This window comes from Sturnus vulgaris, chromosome 3 (genome assembly GCF_052056855.1).
Source record: "Sturnus vulgaris isolate bStuVul1 chromosome 3, bStuVul1.hap1, whole genome shotgun sequence".
Taxonomy (NCBI): Eukaryota; Metazoa; Chordata; class Aves; order Passeriformes; family Sturnidae; genus Sturnus; species Sturnus vulgaris.
The window spans coordinates 96444986-96470266 of NC_142245.1; the positions used below are offsets into that span (position 1 = coordinate 96444986).

General features: G+C 36.1%; 1 protein-coding gene across 3 annotated transcripts in view; it reads left to right on the forward strand.

The window, feature by feature from the left end:
- SNTG2 (syntrophin gamma 2) overlaps positions 1-25281 on the forward strand; it is a 222223-nt gene that overhangs the window by 138182 nt on the left and 58760 nt on the right. For all 3 annotated transcript variants that reach the window (XM_088162358.1, XM_088162356.1, XM_088162357.1), the window contains 3 exons: positions 6261-6388; positions 16286-16415; positions 24155-24193. In XM_088162358.1, the coding sequence (XP_088018484.1) occupies positions 6261-6388; positions 16286-16415; positions 24155-24193 (297 nt within the window). The remainder of the gene's footprint in view (positions 1-6260; positions 6389-16285; positions 16416-24154; positions 24194-25281) is intronic.

Consider the following 25281-nt stretch of genomic DNA (forward strand, 5'->3'; position numbering starts at 1 on the left):
ATGTTACCAGGTGTTGTTGCAAGAAATCATTCAACTCTAATCCTCTTTTTTCAGAATAAGTGTAAGACAAACCTGCCTGTTTGAAAAGTGTATTATATTGAAGGGTTGGTTTTTTTTTTGAGTATGCTGAAACATTTTTAGTAATGGAGCTTTGACAAAAGACATTCCAGTTGGCATCAAAAAGATGCATAAAAGCTAGTATTTTCTAATCTAAGAGATTGTAATGAAATCCACTGAAACCTAATGGCCAATGTTTTCAGTTTTGGCTTAAGGCAATGAAGCTATGCCAAGCTATTTTACCATTTCAGAGTTTAAGGCATTTCTGGAAGATACTCTTAGTCATATGATTTAGTTTTAGGTAGTCCTGTGAACAGCAGGGATTTGGCCTCAGTGATCATGATGGATCCCTTTCAACTTGAGATACTCTATGGTTTTATGTTTCTATACTTTTAACCATAGAGTTGTTTTTACAAGGAAAATATATCAATATATAAATATAAAATATATTAATGTTGCTGCAATTTCAATATACATATTTTACAGAGATATTTTATATTCTTTTCAGAAATTCTCAGCAATGCTAGCTAAAATGGAAACAGCAAAAATTACTTTGAGAAATAATAACAGCATCATCATTACCATCTCTTTTTGAGCCAATGTCAACAAAGACAGTAATCAAGATTAGTCATACCTCTTATATGAGCTTTGTAGAAATATATGTTTACAGAAGAGGATCAAGGCTTTAATGATGCACTTTGAAATATTAAATCCTCTAAAGCAGAAAATGGATAAATTCCAAATTATCAGTGAAAGGTTGTATTTTTTCCTAATGGATATCACACTTGACTCTTATTTCATAAAATGGTACAATCATAGAGACATTAGGTTAGAAAAGATCACTAAGATCATCAAATCCAACCTGAGCTTTACCAAGAATAGCCAAGTCCAGCACCAAACCACCTCTCTAGGTGTTCTGTTTACATATCTATAAATATCTCCAAGGACAGTGACTCAACCATTTACCTAGGAAGTTTCAATGCTTATCAACCCTTTCTGTAAAAAGTTTTCCCTAATATCCAACCTAAACTTCTCCTGGTGCAACTGAGGCCATTTCCCCTTGTTCTGTCACTTGTTATTTCTGAGAGGAGACCAACCCCTACTTGGCTACAACCTCCTTTCAGGTAGTTGTCGAGAACAATAAGGAGCCCCAGAGCTGCCTTTTCTCCAGTTATTGGCCTTCTTAGCCACCTGGGCACACTCTGGCTCATGTACAGCTGTCAACCAGCACACCCTGCTCCTCTTCCACCTTTGCAGTTACTCTACCCCAGCCTGTGGCACTGCAGGGGATCATCATGACCCACGTGGAGGTCCTGGCACTCGGCATTGTTGAACCTCATACAATGGATGGAGTCTGTCCAGATCCCTCTGCAGAGCCTTCTACCCTTCAATAGATCAACAGATCTATTAGATCTGCTAGAGTCCTTGGTGTCCTCTGCAAACTTGCAGAGGTGCATTTGGTCCCCTCCTTCAGATCACCGATAAAGGTGCTAAACAGGGCTGGCCCAAATACTGAGCCATTTGGATCACAACTTGTGATGGATGTAGCTCCATTCACCAGCACTCTCTGGGCCCAGCCATCAAGACAGATTTTACCCAGTGATGGGTGCACTCGTCCAAGCCATGAGCTGCCAGCTTTTCCAAGAGAATGCTGTGGGAGGCAGTAACAAACCTTTATTGAATTCCAGGTAGATAACATGCACAGCCTTTCCCTCATCCACGAAGTCTTGTAATAAAAGATCAGGCTGGTCAAGCAGGACCTGCTGTTCCTAATCTCATCTTGGCTGTACCTCATCAGCTGGCTGTCCTGCATGTGCCACATGGTGCCACTCAGGATGATTGCTGGTCAAAGCCCCATCCAGCCTGGCCTTGAATACTTCCAAAGATGGGGTATCATTTACCTTTCTGCAAAGCAGACACTGTAATATTAGATTAAAAATACATTTAGAACCAAGCTTAATCATTCTGAGTAATGTGACCTTGATTATTTCTGATTCCAAGTGAATTAAACCAGTTTCAGCTTTCCTAAAGCCTTCCTATTTAATGAAAAAGCTGTATCAGCCTAAAATAACACTGTGGCTGCTTTCAAGGTAGGGCCCTAGCAGCAATTAAATTACTAGAGAGGGTTCAGAAAGACTTTATTCTGATGACATGATATTTTTCTTGCAGAGATTTAAAATCAATGACAGTTTAAAAGAAAGTAAGGTTAAACAACCAAATTTCCCAAACCCTGCAAATTATATGTCACAAAAAAGAAAAAAAAATTGACAGTCCCAGCCAGCTGGGATCTTTTCCTTCTTATGTTCTTAATGGAAACTTAATTATAGAGACATGTCTGATTATATCTCCCAGTTAGTGGAGGACTTCCTGGACTTATTCTACTTCTTGGAAGACTTTTTGGTTGCACCATAATGGGTTGTTATATAGTTTAAGAAAGCACAAAGCACTTGCCTACAGTGTCATTCTTAGGTCAGTGATTGCTAATGGGATACAGAGTCAGACCCTCCTCCAGGTCAGCAGTACACAGCTGTCTGAGGTAGCTAGTGATTATGTGTCATTAAAGCTTGATTTTTGTTCACTACTCTGTCAAAAATGAGATTTTTGTGTTTAATCCATTTCTTATTGGGCAGGTGTTCCAAGCAAATTGACATTAATTGGCAACATTGTTGGTGACCTCAGCAGAAAACTGAAGGTATAAAATGATCGAGAGCATAAGAGCTGCAATTACAGAGATGATCTCAATTTTAGTGCTTTGGAGGAATGATGTGAAGGGTTTTCAAGTTGAGCAGCAGCATCTGTTTAGTGGAGAAATGCCTTGAAGGTCATCCAGGTCACATCACTGGGTCAGAACAAAGAACCATCCAAGCCAAAAAGCTTGTTCCCCAGCAGATGGCCTCAAGAGAATGCAAGAACACATGAAATATGTGCATTATTTCTAGGGAATATTTCTTGTGCCTCTGGTGACTTCTGACATAGGTGCTTCCTGAACCAGTTTGTTATATAGACTAACACATTCATTCTCTGTTTTTATCATACAGTCTTTTATTTCTAATCAATACCCCTGCTTCTTATGTGGAAATGGCAAGTGAACCACTGTTTCTTTCTCTGTTATTTATATTTTTACATACCTCAGTCGTGCAATTCCCTCTGCAATTTCTTTTCCAGACCAATGAATCTTTTTTAACCTAATTATTCAAAAACAATTATGTTCAACATCTAAATTTCAAGATCCAAATTTTGAGTGGTAATCACATATTCATATCCCATTACAGTATGGAGAAAGTTAATATTGTCTTTCTTCATGTGCACTGCTATACATTTTTTTGCTGTATTTTAGTAGTTCTTTTCTCTCCCATTCAGTATAATGAGCTTTTTCTAAAGCTATTTTTTAAATTTTTTTTTTAATTGTTCTTTACTGCTTGTTATTCATAGGAAACTTGGTCAGTTTGATGTTCACCATCTTGTCCAAATCATTAATCAGTATTCTGAACAACCCATGTAACTGTGAGAATCCACTGATAATGGATACCCCTCTGCTATGTTTTCCTTACTACAATTTAGATTATTATTATTTTGATGGTTTCATCATATTTCACAGCAAATTCATTAAGAATCTTTTGTGAGGGATAGATGGTTTTCTGAAACCCAAGTATGCCTTAACAATAACTTCTCTCCTATTAACTAGCAGTTTGGACAACTCTAAAAGGAACGTGTGAGGCACATCTTCTGTTGCAAAAGTCGGACTTACTTCCTCCTCAGTTTCTTATTTTTATCCATGTGTTTTGAAGAGGATACATCAAGGAATCTCATTATGAATTGTTAATAGATTATAGGTTAAATAGAACAAAATGAGCTGCTAGTCTTATGATTGTATTTTGTTTCTATGCAACAGTCTTACACATCTATGTATGCCCTGTTTTGTTCTTAAGATGAAGAGGGGTAATTCCAACTTTATGCTCTATCATAAACTGGTTAGTCGAATATGACTTCGTAAAAAATACATAATTGAAATTTAGACTAGTTTCACTAGTATCAAACTATGTCCTTTTGCTGTTCTTGGAGGATTTCTGCAGGTATAAGTAGTTTGGAACTGTGGGAAAAAAATTACTCCTTATAGTGTATTTTTCAAATATCAAATCTTTGATATTGTCTGGGGAAGACCCATTTGCTTTAGGAGTTTACAGCAGGTTTAACACTTTAGCATTTTGACATGAATATTTCTATGCTGCAGTTTCATAGCTTTGGGGTTAATAAATTTTTGACCAAGTGATCTTGGCCATTTCTTCCCCTTCAATTAATTAACCTAATGAATAGCTGTGATGTACATTTTTTAAAATTCTAACTTTTACTTACATTGAGATACTTTTTCTTTATGCTGATACACTGCTTAAGTATTTGATTGAAGTGTAAGGGACACAAATGGAAACATTAAACTACATATGTGAGCTGTTCATTATTTTCTTTTGCTGCCAAATGCTCTTAAATTACATTGAATATTACAGACTATTTATCAGGTAGTTCAATAACCTGATAAAAGAAATACAACTAATAGTTCAAAAGAAAAAGATAGATTTTTATGTTTAAATTGTCTAGATGTTTTCTGCATCTTGAGTGTTTAGAGGGTTGGAACAATAGATGATGTTGTTTCAGGAATTTTTATGTTCCTTTATTTTCTCATTCTTGGGTTGAAATTCAGTGATCATAATCAAGTACTTGTATTTGACTGCAATAAGCTTCCTTCTGTTTTATTCCCAGACATTTTAATTTCCAGATAGACAATGTTAGATTATGTTGATCCTTTTCAACTTCAGTTTGCATGGGGTTCTGTCAATTTTTTTAGTTTGTGCAGAATTCTGTAATAAGTATCAGATTCTTCATTGTTATACTAATAAATTTATTCTAGATTTTAAAGACAACTTAGCCTTTTGTGTCTAATTTTAGATTAGTTAGTTAATAAGCCAAAATTAGTCTGTGGACCTGATTATAAAATACTCTTATTGCAAGAACACCAGGAGATCTCAGTCAAATGAAAGCTGTATGGTTTTAGGGATAGCTCTAAATTAAAATCCTGTCCCCAAAAAGATTGCTGTCTAAAACATTCTTTAGTGCTACCAACTCCAGCAATTTAATTACAAATTTTTCGTTTACTAGGAGACTATACTTCAGTCATTATGTCTCAGTCATCCTATTAGAATATGAAACTCACATTTTGATTTATTCAAAGAAGTAAATAGAAAGATCAGCCCTTGTTGACTGAAAGAAGGAGTTTTAGGGGGAAAAAATAGTCCTAAGCCCTTATGAGCAAGAAAAAGAAATAGAAAATTCCCAAAATGCTTTTTATTTTGAATAAGTTTTATGGCTTTTGAACACCTGGGAAGAACAGAACTGAATTTGGGTCATTCTGTGATTTCTTTGCTTTCATAAATACTACGCAGTGCTTATTTACAGCTCATATAAAAATAACTAACTTTCAACTCTATTCTCTACTGGAAAGTTCTCTGTGCAGTGTAAGATAAAAATTTTTGGCTCAGAAACAGCACAAATGCCTAACTTTGATCTAAATATGTATGTCTCTGAATCTTTCTTGGCCACCTTTGTGTAAATTTTACTGCTATCTTCATAAAAGACTGAAATGCTCAACTCTTGCCTTTCTAGTAGAGGCATTTGAAGAAAGATTTCAAAGATAAAATTTCAAAAGTCATCCATCTATTGTATGATAACACAGGAATCAAAATTTTAAATCCACTGTTAAATGATATAATAGCCAAAAGTCACAATGCAGAAATGAATTTTCTAGTGTAATATTTAATTAGAATATTATGTCCTTTTCTCTGACAATGGAAAAATGTAGAAGAGTTGTACAGAACAAATTAATTTCCAGTGAAAATGTATGTGATGTTGCATTTAGAAAAAAAATCATGGCATTTTTGACAGAAAACTTTCTTTTCTAATATCAGTTATTAATATTAACAAAAATTAAATATTCTTAGTGTTAAAGTGATACAGAAATTGCATCAAGAGCAAAATATCAAGATGGATATCATATGGGTTTTCATTTCTCTACCCCATCCTGAGTTTCTTGAATACTTTTATTGCGATGATTATTCAGTTCTGAGACAAACAGAGCCAGAGATGCATATTCATGGGTTTTTCACTATATTGTCTTATAAGCTCTCCTACTGTTTCTCATTTATTCTGCACAGGCTCCATCATCACCTTCTTCACCCATAGCTAATGAACCAAAATACGAGAAGCGCTGGCTAGACACCCTGTCAGTTCCTCTGTCGATGGCTCGAATCTCGAGGTACAAAACCGGAACAGATAAATTAAGGTTTGTAATCTGAAAGGGGAGGCACTGGGTTAGTTAGCTGTACATAGTGTTTGGCTGTGGATTGCTGGCTTTATAAAAATTGAGTGGAGATATTACTTTCTTCTTATTAAAAACTGTGCAGTTCATCTTTTCCTAAGATTAATGGTATGCATGATGATTACCAAAGATAAGGTAAAGCTCCTACAAATATGTTTCTATAATCTGTTGTATTTTAGGAATTCAGTTAGCATCAGCAGTTAGTAGAAAGGTTAATCCTGGTGTTACATGAATTAATTTTGAAGCTACTACATTTCCTTCTATATCTCGTCTAGATTCCCCAATACTAATATTGTCAATTAACTTTCCTTTTTCGTTATAAATGATAACATGCCTGTGCTACCATGTCATATAGATATACTTGTATCACTGTCATATTGAAACTCACATTGACGAGATTTTGGCAGAGTACATGGTACAAAATATTCTATTTTTGATCATAGAATTATTTTTGCATCTCAGAGACATAACTAATGGTTCATAAAGTAACTGTGGAATAGGATGTCAGAGGCTATTTTACTGGGCTTCAGGAAATATGAAAGCAAAAGTGAAGTTTAACAAAGCTCCCATAAATAATATGCTTGAGAAAGTTTAACACATTGCAGCATACAATGCAAACCATTCTGTGATACAAATGCCTCAAATCTACCAGTAGTTGTAGGCCAAGCAGTCCACAGTTCTCCATATGTATCAGAACAGGAGTTCATTCACTGTCATTTTCCGTAGTCTTGCCCTATATTTTTTGCCTTTAATACATATTAATGAGATATTTTGAATCTCTATTGAAGAATCAATACATAGATCACCTGCTATGGGGAGGTACCAGAAATTCATGTGATTAACTTTATTGATGTATGCCAATTTTTTTTCCTGTTTCTTAAAAATTACCTGAAAAGCATTATTTTTCTAGTAGGACACTTTAACTTACAGCAATTCATCTTCTAAGGCAGTTGGCAGGTCCTCTCCCAGACTTTGTGTTAAAGCATCACAGGTGAATAATAATAAATTGTCTAAAAAGGTTTTAGCTTCTTTCACAGACTTTGTCTGAACTCTTAATTCTCTTTTGCTTATTGTCTCATCACTTTCTCCACCACTTTTTTCCTCCCTACTTCAACTGACAAGTTCACGCTTTCCAGCCTTGTCCAATATATCACAGACCTCCAAACATTCAAGGCTTAGACATTCAGTGAATTAGGAAAACAAATCTCAGTGCTCGCATTTAGGCATCAAGTTATCATCAGTATTCTGATGAGAACACTGAGAATCTAAAAGATAAATGGAAGAGGATATAACATTTAAACCTCTGACTTCAGAGGTTCAAACTTATCACCCTGATAGTTTGAAGCACTTTCACTCCTATGCTGTGCACCTTACACATTAGATGGAGAAATCCCAAGGGATTCTAGTTCCCAAGAGAGTAGCATGTCCATTTTGAGAATTGTTTGAAGTAAAATGCCTTCAGATATTGTACTGGGTCTGGCTGAGATGAAGGTTATCTTCTTTATAGTAGTCCAAATGGTGCTGTGTTTTGGTTTGTAACTAAAGCAATATTAATAGCACACCAGTATTTTTGTTCTTGCTGACCAGGGCTTATACAACATCAAGGCTTTCTCTTTTTCTTGGTCTGCTCCTAAACAATAAACAGGCCCAGGGTAGATAAGAATTTAAGAAAACGTGCAAGCAGGACAAGTGACCCAAAGAGACCAAAGGGATATTCCATGCTGTGTAACATCTTTGCTCAGCAATAAAAACTGAGCAGAGAGGGCTTGGGGAGAGCAAGCCATTTCTTGGGGACTGACAAGACATCACTCTGCTTGTGAGAGATAGTGAGTGGTTGCCTTTGTACCACTTATTTTGTTGTAATTTCTTTAGTTGCATTTTTTCCTTCTTCCATTTTCTTATTAAACTGCCTTTATTTCAGTTCATGAAGTTTTTTATTCTTTGTACTCTCTCTGCTGTGCCTCTGGAGAGGGCTGGGGGAGTGAATGGCAGCGTGGATGCTTGGGTGCTGGCCCAAGATCAACCCATCACAGATATATTTTTCTTGTAAGATTTGAGGAACTTAGTGCTCTCTGTTTTAGTCTTGGAGAGACATATTCTCTCGTGATGTATCTCACTCCCATATATATTTAGTATGTATTCCACTCCTTAGTTACTAGTGGGTTTTTTATTATTCCTGTATACACTGAAGAAAGATGAAATAATTCCATAAAGCCGACCACCATGCTACAATACTTTAGTTCTAAAGTAAGTTCTCCTTGCTTGTTTTGGGGAACCAACAAAAACAGCTATATGAGCATTAAAGGGATACAGCCTTGAGGTCAACTGTTGATGAGGCATTTCTCATATTCTTACTAAAGGTCTTTATTTTTGACCTGAGGGACACCAGACTGCTCTTACCATATACTGTGAAATGTGTGTGTGTATTTTTAGTATTATCCAACTTGCATTCTTTTTTTTCAGTTCATATATGCATAGTGTCCAAGATTTGTCTTCTGTAATTGCTCTGTAGTATCTGCCTTGCCTGAAATAAAACCTCTGATCAGTCTAGATAAAAATCCCACATTCAACTATACCTACACTTCTCTGTTCCCTTTTACACTGCAGCTATCAGTCTAAAGCCATTGGAATGAGCCCAAATTAATTCTCCTGAATGGATCACAGATCCTTATGACCAATTTCCTAATTTTACCATACCCTGAATATTTACTTGGAGCTTATTTGCATAGATAGGTTGACAGGATGCCTGTTTTTCCTGTACTGCATGAGTCCATGAGTGTGTCTACTTGTAATTTTTGGTCTCCTGCATGTTCTTTTTCATAACTATGTTTTGTTGCAACACTTCATTATGTTTTATCCAGTAAGTTACTTCCGTTGGTCTTGCAAAGGTGCTCTGGCATCAGAACAGACAGATAGCTTTTAAAGTCAGTTTTGAAGTATTGGAACTATCATCTATAGTGTCACATACACAGCTTTGTGCCTTCTCCTCAGCTAGATGGGCTGTATGAAAGTTTGTTCCCCCTACTTCCCGGCTGAATTAAATTCAGAGAGGTCTATACAATTCTTTCTATCAAAAAGTACCTATAGTCCATTGGCTTTTGACATAACTTTTTAACTATGCAAAGCATTATGGCTTTTGAAAGGTTATTAAAGATTGTCCATCTACTCACAAGAAATGCACACTCTGCTTTCTTCAATCCTTCATCTTCCTGATGTAAAAACATCTTTTTCACCTGTGGAATTCTTGCAGCTGGCTATGGCAGAATGTATCATACTTTTGTTAGTACACTCTGATTTTTAAAAATATATAGTGTTGTTTAGCCTATGTATAGTACCTGTAAACTACTACAGCAAGAGTAACTACGCTTGCTGTTCTGATGAACAGGGGTAAAATGTCATCTGCCAGTGCAGATAATTCCTGTGACCTCATTCACTTCTCCCTGATATTCAAGATTACTTCATATTTTCAGCATTCTTTTTCTGGTAATGTAAATAACATTCATATAATCTTGTCTTTCATAAGGTTGGGCAGAGTCAGATATTTTACTAAAGGCCTATTTTTGTTGCCTTTATTTAAAAAAAAAAAATTACAAAAAATTACAAAGTATGGCATGTCAGCATTTTGCTCAAAATAATTTTTTATTTAGAAATGCCTTACATAGATAGAGTTTTCTGTTAGACTGTAGTATACTTTTACAATGCCTTAAATCAAATCTGGTCTAATCTAATCAGATTAGGCTGTATTATTTCCTTTGTGGTTAAACTGTGCAGTTTAAATTCTTCTGTACTTCAGCTGAGTTTTCTGGTGGCTTTGCCAAAAAAAAGGGCATGCTTCCAGCATACTCCTGTGTGATGAGATAGCCAAGATCACATATATCTGTTTGATTCTTATTCATTGTTCATGTGAAGAGAAAGGACTTGCCTTTGGCTTTTCATTTCACTTGACTTTTTATTGTATTTTTAACAGGAAGTCTTTAGACTATGACTTAATGACACAAGAATATTGTTTTTCATATATTTTAAATTCTGTTAACACTATAGGTATTAACAGAAAAAAGAGAGGATGGAATAGATATTTTTCTTCCATATAATGGAATGGAATGGATAAAAATACTGCACACTGACATGCGAAATGTGTTTATCAATACCACAAAACAAAAGCAAAAAAATTTCCTCAGAACGTTTTAAAGGAAAGATAAGAAACATAGTGTCATTCCTGTTCTCAGTGAAAGATCAAACATTGTATTAACTACTGAAATCACCTTAAATTAGTGTATTTCATATTGTTGATAGGATTGGAATCTATCTGAATATATTTATATATGCAGCATGCTAATTAGTCTTTTTGATTACTTAGCAATTCAATAACTGTTTTATTCAATTGCCTTTTTTATAGCACTACTATTTCTATTATTTTAGACATCTCACCAAATCTTTAATGTAATTTTTTATCTGTAAGAAGGTAATATAAATGTAGTAAGAATTCTATTGCTGTGAATACACTTAATTGTTAGTTGGCAATGAAAACTTTTTTTGACTGTTGAGGATTGAATTGGTCAATAAATGTGATGTAAGTTTAACAGAGAAATATCATTATTTTTCTCACCCAAAGGCATTTGTGGTTCATATTATAGTTTGGGGTGGGCTTTTATTTAAGATAGAAAAGTAAAGATTGGTAGTCTTTTAGAAGGTGGAGAACATAGTTCACGCTCTGTAGTCTCTCATTTCTGTTATGGAATTGTTATTTGGGATAATGCAAATAACTATTTTTAGCCCTTACAGCTGATACTGGTAGTAATGTATAATAATTTTTATACAGTGTATTGACTGGAGCTTTGAGTAAATGTACAATAGCTATAACATCTTGAACATGATGAGTTTAGAGACTGAAGAAAAAATGCTTATTTAGAATATGGAAGACTGAAATAGTGAGTGGAATGAAAGTAATTCAGGCCCAGTAGCTTTGAGCCCATGTTATCTATGATGCCAATTACAAAACAAGCTAATTAGATTTAGGTGCTATGTTCTATTTCTTGGTATTCTGGCCATTGCAATTACTCCAAAATATTGTGTATTTTTTTTTAATGCCTCCACTGGTTTCTTAACAGATTCTTTCTGAAGAATGATATTTTCCATTTGTCATTTCAGTAAGTTAACAAAATGCCTTTAATTAGCTAAATAAATCGAAAATAAGAAATTGAATAAGCCATTTTTGAAAAACATCTAGGAATTTAGCACAATCTCACTGAGTTACAAAACCTGAATGAGCTTGCTCATAGGTTTCTGACATACCAGTTAAAAAATATCTGTAGAAGCATAAATGTCTGTGTTACTTCAGTTATCCTTTTTGGTTGATGTAAGTTTAACAAAAATAAAAGTTACAATACTTGAAGCAAAATTCTCCCAAAAAATACAAACATAAAATGCAATCCAATCCAAGTTTATGTTTAATGCTTTGATATCTTCTGAGCTATGTAGTATCTGTTAATAGTCCAGTTATATGTGCACATTTAAACGTTCTGTAAGATACAAGGTTCTGTGACATTTACAATACAAAATCTCATGACATTTCAAAGACGTTAAGTAATTCAGATCCTTCTTTTCGAGAATTTCCACTCAGATCTAACTATAGTCCTTAAAACTTCAGTTTAAGTAAACATTCTAGTAAGAGGACCGTGTAGTATTATAAGCAAGCCACAAAAAAAAAGTTGTAAGAAAATCAATAAAAACTAACTTAAACATCAAAAAATCATACAAACAGGAGGGAATACTTATTCAGGATGTGGTAAGATGCAAAGCTGATCAAATCTGTCTGTCTGTATCAGCATGGTAGTAAAGATAAAGGAGATGCTGTCAAACCTACATCTAGATATTTGTAGAAATATCTATATAAGTCTAAGACGGATGGTTTCACATGCCACAGATACTTAAAAATATAAAAATATGCTTTGCTGGACTTCTTAGCCTCCAGTACAGTAAAAATTCAGCTTTTTCCTTTTAAGCTGGCACTGAAAATACTTTTTATCTTAGGAAACTCTTTGGATTTAATACCTCTATAGTGGCAAACTGCTTGTATGGAAAAATTTCTTTATTAATATTAATTAATAGTATTTGTTTAAAGGTGTAAATTTCAAGATGAGAACCTAAAGTCTACCAGTGCTCATCTGTTATTCTGACTGGCATACTCACAAAGATAGTGTTTATTTTATTACAAGACATTAATGCCATTAACAAACTCCAGAAGAGACCAGGAATGCAGATCTATTCATCATTTCACCATGAAAGTGAGATAGAAAGACATGGAGTATGGAAAATGGTACCTCATGCTCCTTAGCAGAAATGCTTGAAGGAAGCAAAGTTACAGATAAGGAGACAAATCTCAAAGTAAGAAATGTGATTGCAGTGCAACACAAATTTTGAGAATTTAGGAAATGCAAATATTAATTTCTTGTTCTAGTTGCAGTAATCAGTAGCATAAGTGCCGTAATAGATGTAGCAATTTACTCTGTGTTTTAAAATGATCCTAGGGCCTCAGGAAAAAAGAAAACCAAACCAACAGAGAAAATAAAAATCCTAAAGCAACTTTGTAGCATCTTGAAACCTTTCAAACTTACTATTTGAAATTAAACGTAAAGCTCCTCCTTGACAGCTAACAGGATAGGGGCTTTGTTGTGTCCCTTTTTTTCTTTTCTCTGTTTTGAGGAAATGGCAGAGAGAAATGCATGTCATTTAAGCCTGTAGGATTTATTTTCTTGTGAATCCATTGCCATCTTGGTGTTTGCTTTGATTGTTTCACTTAAAACAAAAGCCTCAGGATTTATTTTGTTAAGCTTTTCTTTTTAGTTTGGATATAATTTTTAACTTGTAGCCTTCTGTACACTATGCTTTTCAGAACACAGCGTGGTACACGGAATAATATCAATATATTATGGGACCTTCAAAGAGAAACTTTGTAACTGAAAGTAAGAAATAGTCATAGTAAAGCTGATTAAGATTCAGGAAAAAACACTGTGTTACTACCATAGACTTCATGACTGGCATATGTAAACTTAGGAAAGCACTGGAAGTTTCTAACCTGTGTCATTTACACTGAACTGCTTTGTGGTAAAACCCCCTTCCTGCCAAGTCAGCACAGTGGGGACAGCAGTGCCCCAAAGGTCTCAGTCTCCTGTGCCAGGTAATGTGACACCACTGGCACAGGAGAAGCCTTGAACCAGCCTGAGCTCTGGGAAAGGATGTGCAGGTGTCAGGGTGCTGGAGCAAGGGAACAAGCTCTGCAGGAAGGGCTTGGGGATCTTGGCAGATTCCCCACTGAGCAGGAGCCAGCTGAGCACAGGTTCAGTGATGAAGTCCCCTATACGGGGCTGTGTTAGCATTAACATAGCAAGAGAAGGGAAATGGTTGTTCTCATATATTCTCATCTTCTCATCTGCTTGCATTCCTGTGGCCACGCTTGAGATAGCTCCCTCTGTGTCTAGTTTTAGTCTTCCTGTGGAAAAGATTTGTATTTTAAGAAAGTTAGTGAGGAGGCTGGACTAGAGGACTTGCAGGATCCCTCACACCTTATTTGATTCTGTGCAAAGATCCTGTTAGTGAAGTGTTAGATCTTTAGATGAATATTGAATATTATTAACTGTCTGAAATTGATAAAATAATCATAATTTAAAAATATAAAGAACAACAGGAGTTTTAGTGTAATCCACTCTATCACCAGCACCATGTTTCAAATGATAAAATATTTGGTAATTTTTATAATAAAAGTAGTTTTCTAAATTTTGATTGTTTGTTTTGGTTGCATCAATTGTTAACTGAGGAGTTCCCTTCTGATCTTTCATCAGCCACTTATGTAACTTCATTCCACTGTGATAAGGCATGCAGGTCTTTGTCTGCTGAAGCTGAGCTGGTATCTAGACACCCTGTGGTTCCATGGAGAGCACATACTATGGCTTGGCTCTCTTAAATGCTCTGGACAGTCCACTTGCTGTGTAGGGATCCTAGCATCTTAGCTTTGATATTTGAATGAGATATCTAAGCTGGGTATTGTGAATAGCTTCTCCTCACAGCATTAAGTCTGTTTCCAGGTTCCAATGTGTATCAATGCATAAGGGCTGACAGATTCTCAATCTCTCAGTGGGATGCTGGAGAGTTCATACCATAAGTCATTTCATTACAGCACTGTTGGGATCTTTGTCAGAACCTTAGATAAAAAGAACAATATGCTTGGGAGGTGATTATTTCACTCAGTTTACTTGAAGGCAATAAAGGGATTTTTTAAAACTCTTTTCTTTCTTTCTGAAGACGTGAAAGAGATTACTGAAATGAAAATGACACAGAATTGTGCCCTTGCCATCAAGTTTTAGTAGTTACTGGATTATTCAATGATGACAGAAAAACAGGCAATCAGCTGATACATATCTAAGTCTTCAGGCCAAGCATGTAATTTCTGCAAACAGAAGATATAATGCTTTACAACTCCTTTAAAAGCAAAGGATTGCATATATATCTATTTAGATACTTTGTCTTATTTATATTGTGTATTATGTGTAGTTTATATTACCTTTTCTGGCAAGTATATAGGTTTCAGTATTCATGTTCACCATCAAACTCCCAACAAATGGCAAAGGTTAGGTTAATAACTTTTTCAGTAAGTCAGGAATTAATAACTGCCCATTAACCTCTATAGGTCATTTTGAATGTTGACATATATCATCAATTAAGCAGCAAAGGACTTCACCTTAGATCAGAAAACCCCAGGAAGACTCAGCAACTTCATAGAGCAGTATTCTGACTCAGTGGTTAGCTTTCTTCTAGGTTGGTCTCAGAAATTGAGCAATATAGCATATAAGTATAAATATCTAATTTATAAATGTAGAAGATAGTGGTGATATTCTCTGTATTATACACAAAACAAACATATGCACAATCATTGAGATAATTATAATTGTCTTTCACAATAGCATATAACTAAAATCTAATTCTCCTGGGAATCATAGGCATTTAAATAATCTGATAATCTTTCTGAAGTTTAGTTACTGCAACTATTGTGTGTGACTTTTTAAAAATTTGGACCAGTGTACTGTGCCACTACTTAATGAGCTTCTGTTGTTCCTACTGGAAAATCTTAAGAGTTAAAAAAGCATATTCACATGCAGAGGATTTCAGAGGTAGATACAAACTGCCTAACTTACTGCAGATAGTAAGGAAAAGAAAATATTGGCATTTGCAGAATAAAGTTGCTATAAGCACATAAAAGTTGCATTAAAAGTTAATAAACTGCAATTGCCCATTAGCCTGTGCCAATGCTGTTTTGAGAAGACTATTTAGGAAAAATTTTTGAAGGGACTTCCAAAAACATTTTTCAAATTCTTATGACATAAAAGTGCTTGAAGTAAGCATTGGTTTGAGTGTTACATAGAAAAGGTTAGGAATCAAAGGAATTAAAACTGGGGAAGACAGTGCTTTGAATGTTCATTCATTCCTAGTACATGAAGCCAAAATGCAATAAATAAGTAAAATTGGCATTTTGGTTTAAAAAAACGCAAATTTTTTTCCCAAAAAGACCCAATGCGTATTTCCTGAATACACTACCTTAAGTTCAATAATTATTAATATAATATGTATACCGGGGAAATAAATTATCATCAGCACATGTATATATTGGTACAGAGAAAGTACTTATTGTATCTCTTGCTCTTGGTACTGCCCTAATATCCTTGGTTTTGTTGCCTTTCTATTGATTGGTAAATTGAACACTCAAAAACTTGTCAAAAGGCATAAAAATAACTTGAACACGCATAAATATTGGGCAGTTTCAGAAAACTGACATATCTTCCTTTACGGATATATTTCTTCTTACTGCAGATCTAATGCATTTGAAGTGCTGGCACTCGATGGAGTTAGTACTGGGATACTTCAGTTTTATACAGCCCAGGAGAGTGCTGACTGGCTGAGAGCAATGTCAACTAACATCAGTGATTTGACACTTCAAAATGTATGTTACTTTCTGCATATTTTCTTGTTTATGCTATTGTAAAATTATTTCTAGTTTTCAAAGGGTAAAAAACAATTCACCTTTAAGTAAAATATATAAAATGCTTGTGTATGGGGAGGAAAAGGACAAAGGAAAAAGCAGGGAGAGGTTGCCTGATCAAAAGTGTCAAGAAGTTTTCAAGGCTTGCAGTGCTAGCATAGAACAGAAACCAGCAGAAAATTAGATTATGTTTATAATTTTAAAGATTTTAAGGGAAAATATTTATCCATACTGGTCATTTCACAGAGGTTTAGATGTAACAAAATATTTCATTTTTACATTTTTGTAATTAAACTGTGCTTGAAATTAGCATTTGTTGATTTTAAAACAAGCATGTGAAAATTCTGTAGCTAGTGAAGTATGATTTACTGAGGCTTACTGAAGATAGTAATTTTACATCTCTAAGTTGTCTAAGAGTTGATTTATTTAAGATCACATTATTTCATCACATTTCCTTGAAGTTTAAAGTTGCTTATGCTATTTTAAGTTACTCCTGTAAATTAATAAGTAACAATTGCCTTTGCAAGCAGAAGTATTAAATAATCCCCAGAGAAAGAAAAAAATTACTATTTGGACAACAGATTTATTATTCCAACAAAGAGCAGCTAAAACTACTGATAATTATGGAATTAACCATAAAGTTAAATATGGAACTCAATCATGTACAATTTTGAAAATATATTTGTCTTTAAGAAATTATAAAATTCAGTGATGAAATTATAATAGCACAGCTGTCCCTGAAAGAGTTGCCTGCACAAGTTCTAATCTTTTTTTTCCTCTACATGTGTAGTCTGTAACTTCTTTCATAAATCATGATATAGTAGCCTGACTTTTATTTGTGATTTGTACCCTAAACAAACTTTTCCTTAGGTCTACAGATTATATTATGGAGAATTTGTATTCGATTTCAACATAAATCTTTAAGTCTGTTGGTTAAAACAGACTTAAAATTTAATTGGTTTTCCTAGTCATCAAAAGCTACATGAATCACATTTGATCATAATAGTTCATTTAATCTATTAATTATTTTAAAGTATTCAATGGCTTAAGCAATCTCTTTGTCAAAATCAGACATTTTTGCTTATGACGCATTCTTTTAAAATACTTTAGTGACTCATATAATATAAAGGATTATGAATTACAGGAATAATAATAGTATATTATTCTTTGATAATTCTAAGAAAGTGCAAGGTAATATTTCTAGATCAATTCCAATTCATAGTGAAATAAGCCTTTTTTTTTTGCCTTTCTAGAGAAATTCACTGAGTAAAAGCCACTCCAAGAATAAAAGTGAATAAGAATAGAAATAAATGCAGGCAGCTTTTGTTCGTCATATGATGCTAGTCTGTTTTTTTCAAAGGATTGTGTGAAGTAGCTATGTGCCCTGACACAGTATCTTCACTATGCTGCAACCTGTCTACAGCAATATTTTATTACAAACTGAGTACTTTCATAGTCTATTCCACTATCTATTAATAGTGAATTCTGTCAACAAAGTAGTCCATCTGGTTTTCATATAACTGGGCTGTTCCCAGGAAGAAACAACAGTCATGATGAATGTCCATGTTTTGTGTTCTTTGTGAGTTACAAAGAAAACTCTATGCAGCTCACATAAGAACCATGTAAACTTTCTTGCTTAGACAGGTTTACAGGGTTTGTCAGGCATGCAGCCTGTGATACAACTGGAAAGGTCTGGCCAGAGCATTTATTTAATTTTTGATCATCAGAAGGGGAAATGCAGTAGTCAGTGAGAATCCCTTTTGTTGCAAACTTCTTTTAAGACGAGGATTGAGAGGCTGGAGTACAGTAGAAGGCTGGACAATTATCCGCCTCTGGGCAGCCAGGAAACACAAATCACCATCCACAGTGCTTAGGACAGAGCCTTTGAATTAGGCTTCTTGGGAGTCCTTTTTATTACCTTAGTCTTATAATTTCAAAATATGATTATTTTCTTATCATACCTCTGATACTGACATTAGGGAGTGAATCTGTAATTCTTTCCGAGCTTCTTTCTGTTTCTGCACTTCTCCACTTCTGTAGAGTGCCTCCCCATTCCCCAGGACCAAAGATAATCACTACTCATTCAGAAATTGTTTTAGAGACTTCCTTATCTGGTTATGGGTTATTTTCATGACCTCTGGCTGACTCGAAGTTCAGTTGCTTTTACAAATAATTGAACTATTGATTTCCTATTCTGTCCCACGCCATCATCTCAGTATGGAAATTAATTACTAGATATATGGTCATGATGGACTTTTCTGCTAATAATGTTGGCATATTGTCAGCATCCTTACCTGAGCTATTACTAGGTTTTTAAGCAATACTTACTATTATTCATGTTTTACTTCCACACATTTTGCATTTTGTTTTGATGGTTTCATGACTTTAGCAACTTTTCTCATACCTTAGTCATTCTTAAACTGCACCTATTTGTGTTACTCTTATATACATTTTTTTGTCTTAAATATTTGCATGACATTTTGAATAATTTCTTTCAGCATTTTAGTTCTTAAAGAGCTCCCAGTCGGGATTAATTATTTTCGGACAGGATACCGAGTCTTTCCTGTATCACTTTACCCTAATATAATTCATTTTTTTATTTTACCCTAATGCAGTCATGTTCAGCAGCTCTTTGTCAGATCTCCTGCTGATGCCAGGAGACAGTCCTAGTATAGGCAGTGCAAAAATAGCTCTGCCACAATGTGACACTTCTGCTAATGTCAGACTACTCTTTTGAAGTACTGAAACATCTAACTTCTATACAAAGACAAGCTCTCTGGGGATCAAGTGTATAGGAGGAGTCATACTTCAACAGTGGAGATGTGAGAAGTTGTTACTGCATAGGAGTGCTGCCCCTGTACATTAGCATATTTAGAGAGTGTTACTTGGTAGGTGAAAAATAATGACTCTGGTACCAGCCTAGACTCAGTTCTTAAATGACAGAGGAGTACAGGGAATGCTGCAACACGGACAAAAATGTAGGGGTGTCTTTTCAGCCCTCATGCTTTGTATGCTTAGCTCAGAAAATCTCCTAGTCACAGTAAGCTTTACAAGCAACATTCATTTACTTTTATTTCTGAGGACCCTTGCCCCAAATTATTCATATCTCTGTTCGTATTCAGTTTTTTCACATACTTTTCTACCAGCATGAATCTACCCTGTCATCTTCCTTTGTGATTCAATCCTCATTTTCGATGTTCTCAAAGCTTTTTACATTTACCTTTGGCAGAAATAAGTACAAATGAATCAGCACTTCAGATTCATTTCTTCATGCATCTCTTTTCTTGCAGAAGGAGGTGAAGTTAAAGAAACTGAGGGAAGAGGGGTAACAGAAACTGGCAGTGAATCTTCCATGATGAAACAAGAAGCAAAGGATATGAGTTAATCTCTATGTGCTTCTCACTGTTCCTGTTCTTAATTTCTTCAGCTGGAGTGTTCTTTGTAGGCTGAAGTGACAATGGCTATTATTTTTTATGAGAAAGGTCTTTGGGATAATTGATATTTCTTTCTCTGTTTTTCACCATTTGAATTGACAGCTATTAGATGTATGCAGATTTTCTCATGGATCTTAATTATTTTCTTTGAAATACAGTACTGAACATAACTTTAGTCATAATCAGTAGAAGCACCTAAAGGTAATGCTTTCAGTTCTTCAGTTCATTTGCAATATAGAGATTAGTTTCTTGTATTTAAAACTTTCTCAATGTTTTGTGTTTTTCCCAGTATAATGGTGTTATGTTAAAAAAAAAATCGTAAATAAACAAGTAGGTCATAAGCAGGTCAGAGAACAAGTTATGATGCTCTTGTTCCACTTTAAAAGTTATTTATAATTTTTTTAAATCATGCCAGCAGTTTCCTTGGAGGATGGTAGAAGCTTAAAATTTGCTATTAAAGTAGGTTTGTTAATTCAGATCACATTTATGCTCATGACAGCTTTTTTAATTGCATATGTCACAGTCGTAAACCTTCTCTTTTATTTCTTCTTGTAAACATGTATCTGGGTGATATTCTGTATTGCAGTTGTGTGAAATTTCTGATGTAATAAGGAAAGACTTATGAGCTTTGAACATACATTTAAAAAAGAAAAGAACAAAGATTGAGAAGATCTTGCTTTCTTTACACAGCAGAATGTGGGGTACATGTAGATGGAAACAAAATCGTTCTGTATAGAAAGCCGTATACAAATTCGACTGCTTCAATGATTACACAAACAATTCTATTCCCAGGGTGAGAATGCATATTTCTTCACTGCTGCTTTTTGTTGTTTTAAATGCAAAATTTCCTGTTGAAAATACCATAGTCAAACTGTAGAGGTTGTAAAGGGAAGTCAGTAAGGGTAGGACTCACATCCCCTAAACATTAGCCAAGCAGTCAGAAGTCACTTAGGATACTAATACAGCTAGGAAAAAAATAGATGCCTGTCAAGATCCTTTATTCTCACTGTTTTCTTGGAAGAGAATAAAAGTATGTTATATGTTCGATAAATCCCAGCCTGGGAGATATTTAGATTTAGGTAAATGGTTCTGAATCATTTCAGTTCCTGTCCCGTATGTATCCATTTAGAATAGAGGATAGGAATTACAATTTGCTTAATAGTTCCTTTTCCAAGTTGCCTGCAGTCTTTGCAGACCTGAGATTTTTTATTTTAGCTCCCCTGCTGTGTCCAGCTCACATTTCTATACTGCAGTGCTGAGAGCTCCTGCACTGCCAGCAAGGTAAATATATCCCATTTGTATTCCTGTCTGTCTGCACCAGCTGTGGAGACTTGTGAAGGGCACATGTGGTGTTTGTACTTCTCAGCCCCATGACACTGGTTTGTAAAATGATATAGAAGCAGTTCTTTTCCTCTCCCACAGCTACATCAGGGCTGCAGCCATCCTGCTTTGAATGGAGAATGAGTTGTCTGTGCATTGAAGAGATGTGGAGTCCAAAGCATTCTTCCCTATTATCCTTACCAATGGGAATCTGAGCTGATTATGAGGATGCTCCTCACAATATTCTAGGCACTTGTGCAGAAAACCTGCATTGCCAGTCTGACACACTTTTTTCCAGGCACATCTGAGCCCATTTACTTGCACTGGTTTGTGCTATAGTAATAATCTTATTATTGAGTACGGTTTTGGACACTTGAAAGGAAATTATATTTTCTATGTGTATAACATGGCTTTTGTATAGTTATTTTGTGTATGTATTTGTTGTGTGTGAGGCACAGGAGAAAGATTGGACCTGATTATGGGCAGGGTGTATCATCATTTCCACTGACATTGAAGTATTCCAGGTGTCATTTCATTATGTCCTGTACAACTGCTCTTAGCAGGATTAAGCCCACCACTGGTGGCTTAAATCAGGCTGGTGACTGCTTCATTCTGCAACACTGGGCATGTCACCAATTTGTTTGAACCAAGTTACAGAATGAGGTTCTTGAGTTCTGGCTGGATTGTCACTGATGGGGCCCCATGGTCACCAAGAAGCTCAGGCACTTCTTCTCCCAGCCAGCACTCCAGGCCAGCTCCAGCACAGTGCAGCCCTGCAGCCGTGCCAGGCTGAGGAAGGCACACCTGTGTGCATGAGCTGCCAGGAGCCTTGCTGGGCCCCTCTGTCCACCCAGCAGCTGAATTTCACTTCTATTCTCATCGTTGCTCCCTGCCTGTGCTAAGCTGTGGGTGCCAGCACCTGCAGCCTGTGACCTGCTGCTGTTGTGGTAGTCCCTGCTCCTCCCCTAGGGTGGCAGGGAGCTGGTAGAGCCACTCCAAGAGCCTGACCGGATCTCCCAACACAGAGCCCAAGGTGACAGCCAGGCCTGGCAGACGCCCCAGGCTCCCAGTAGCTTGGCCACCTCTACCTCACACCCTCAGTCACTCTCAGCTGTCTGACCCACCAGCACACCTGCACTGTTCAACTGCACAATTCAATCCCAAAGGGCTGCAGAAGTGAGGGTGTGAGGGAGAAGAAACCCTGATGGCCCATGATGTGTTAGCATTGACTAGAGAGCTCCTATAGGCCTGAACATCTCTATCACCCTGTGTCAATACAGAAAAGATTCCTGTTGTCATCCTATTCCTCCACACTGCCTTTTGTCCTAAGGTCATTTTGGTTTTGATCATAGATACCTCACTTTGTGGAGGACAATGACTTGTTATTGTCATCTGTTAAGTGCAGGTGTGTATGTATGCATAAATCCTGACACTTTTTGTGGCCTGTGTCATTACCATAACACAGGCCCATACAGGTGTACTGAGTCTGGCTGGCATGGGGGTAGCTTTCTTCTTAGCAGCAGGTGCTGCGTTTTGTATTTGTGGCTAGTACAGTGTTAATAACACACCAGTGTTTTGTTTGAACGGTTATTGCACAGGATGAAGGCTTCGACTTTTTCTCACTCTGACACACCCCACCCACCTCAGCAAAGGATGGAACAAGGAATTAAGAAAGGACAAGGATGAGACAGCTGACCAAAAGTGGGCAAAGAGATGTTCCACACCATTGTGCTCAGCAATTGAAATGACATAGTGGAAAAGGAGGTGTGGGTTTGTCTTCCAGGATGGATGTTACTTGGAGCCTGCTTGTGGGAGGCAGAGAGTGATTGCATTTATATCACTTGAAGTTTTCGTGTTTCCTTCACTTAAGCTCTATTCATCTTGACTCAGAACTCTTCTTGCTTCTGCTTCTCCTATTCTCTCACCCTTCCTGCTGGTAGGGAGAAGGGAGTGAGCAGCTTTGCAAGTGCTTAACTACTGGCCAGAGTCAACTCACCATAGCAGTCAATGGCATCACCATATTAACTGAGTTACATCCACAGATTTTATCTTACAAATCTGCTATGTCCAGGATGCAAGCAATAGCCCTGGATTTCTTCTGCAATAGCCCTGGATTTCTTCTGCTCATTTCCTATCGCAGTTGTAGATTTCCTTGTTTGTAGGTGACCTGGTTTTGGTCTTCCATCACAAGCCTTTCATTTCTAATAAAACAGGCTTTTTTGACAGCAAGGTCCTTTGGAAGTACTCATCAACTCTAGGACAGTTTTCAGCTTACTCCTAGCATGTAGGGAAGTCTGGTTTCCCACTCTAATATATTTCTTTCTAGATTCTTATATACACTTAATAAAATTGCACTTAAAAAAATGTTACACTTTAAAGCAGGGAATATATGTCAGTATTTGTTCACCAATTATCTGTACAAACTATGACTTAAAGAGAAAAGTCAAAATTATCAAAACTCTTCATTATCTAAACAAAGAGGAAAAACCTTTGTCTTGAAGAGTAAACGAAGGAAAAAGCCTATACAATTTTCATTTCATCTTTAAATACATCTTATACTCTGTGGTCATCATTTCATAAGGACTTAATTATAGATGTCATATAAGAATCTGCTTAAGCAATTGTTTAACTGAGACCTAAGTAAGATGTCTACAGTACAGTATATTCTTTTCACTCTGACACTGTTAAAGTCATAAATGCAAATCTTTATGAGGTATTTAAGGAAAACTCTGATAAAAGGCTTTTGTTTTTCAAGTCCTTGGTTTTGCAAATTTACTATAATAGTAAAAATCTAGTATTTCAACGCTGAATGATAAAATTTCTTACAAATATAATTTGGGAGTATTAATATCGTATTCAATAGCTAAGTTAATCAATGCTAATTGCATCACAATAACTCTTCAATATATTAAGAATTCTGTGTGTTCTTCCATCTCTCTTTCATAGATGAAAATGGCAAATAAATGCTGTTCTTCCTCTGACCAGGTAAGATTTCCATTATATTATCCAACTTTTTAAATTTGTGTGAAGACATTGTTGGAGAATTTAAGCTTGTATATACACATCTAGTCAGTTTTAAAACTGACTAGTGGATGGACTGCAGGATCAGTGATGGGAGAGCAAAGTATCTCCCACTGTAAGTAAACACCAGATTTGTGACCACTTCAGGAACCTGAACATGCTTAAGTCTATGGGTCCTGATGAGATGCATCTCAGAGTCCTAAGAGGATTTGCTGATGTAGTTGCCAAGTCACTCTCCATGCTATTTGGAAAGTCATAGAAGTCAGGTAAAGCCCCTGGTGAGAATTAGAAAGGAAACATTGAACCTATTTTTAAAATAAATAGAAAGGAAGAACCCAGAAACTACCAACCTCTCAGCCTCATCCATGTTCCTGGGAAGATGTCTGAACAGATCCTCCTAGAAGTTGTGACAAGAAACTTGAAGGGCAGAAGGAACTTGGGGAACAGAAAGCCAACTGTGTACTGGGCTGCATCAAAACTACTTTTGATGGTGAGCAGGTCAGAACAGGTGATTCTGCCCCTCTACTCTGCTCTTGTGAGACCACTCTACCTCTGCATCCAGCCCTGGGGCTCCCAAAATAAGAACATGGACCAGCTCTAACAGATCCAGAGAGGGGCCACAAGGATAGTCAGATGGGTGGAACACCACTCCTATGAGCAGAGACTGGGGGAGCTGGGGCTGTTCAGCCTGGAGAAGGGAAGTCTCCAGGGTGACCTTATTGCAGCCTTTCATTATCTAAAGGGGGCCTATGAGAATGACTGGAACAAACTTTTAGCAGAACATATCGTGATAGAACAAGAGGTACTAGTTTTAAACTGAAAGAGTGTTGATTTAGTTTAGCCATAAAGAAGATTTTCCTTACATTAAGGGTGGTAAAGCACTGGCAAAGGTTGCTCAGAGATGTGATGCATGCCCCATCCCTGGAAACATTCAAGGTCAAGTTAGTGGAGTTCTGAGCAATCTGATCTACTTGAAGATGTGCCTGCTTTTTTGCAGTGGGGTTCACCTCCATTACATTAAAAGCTCCCTTCCAACCCAACCTTTTCTATAA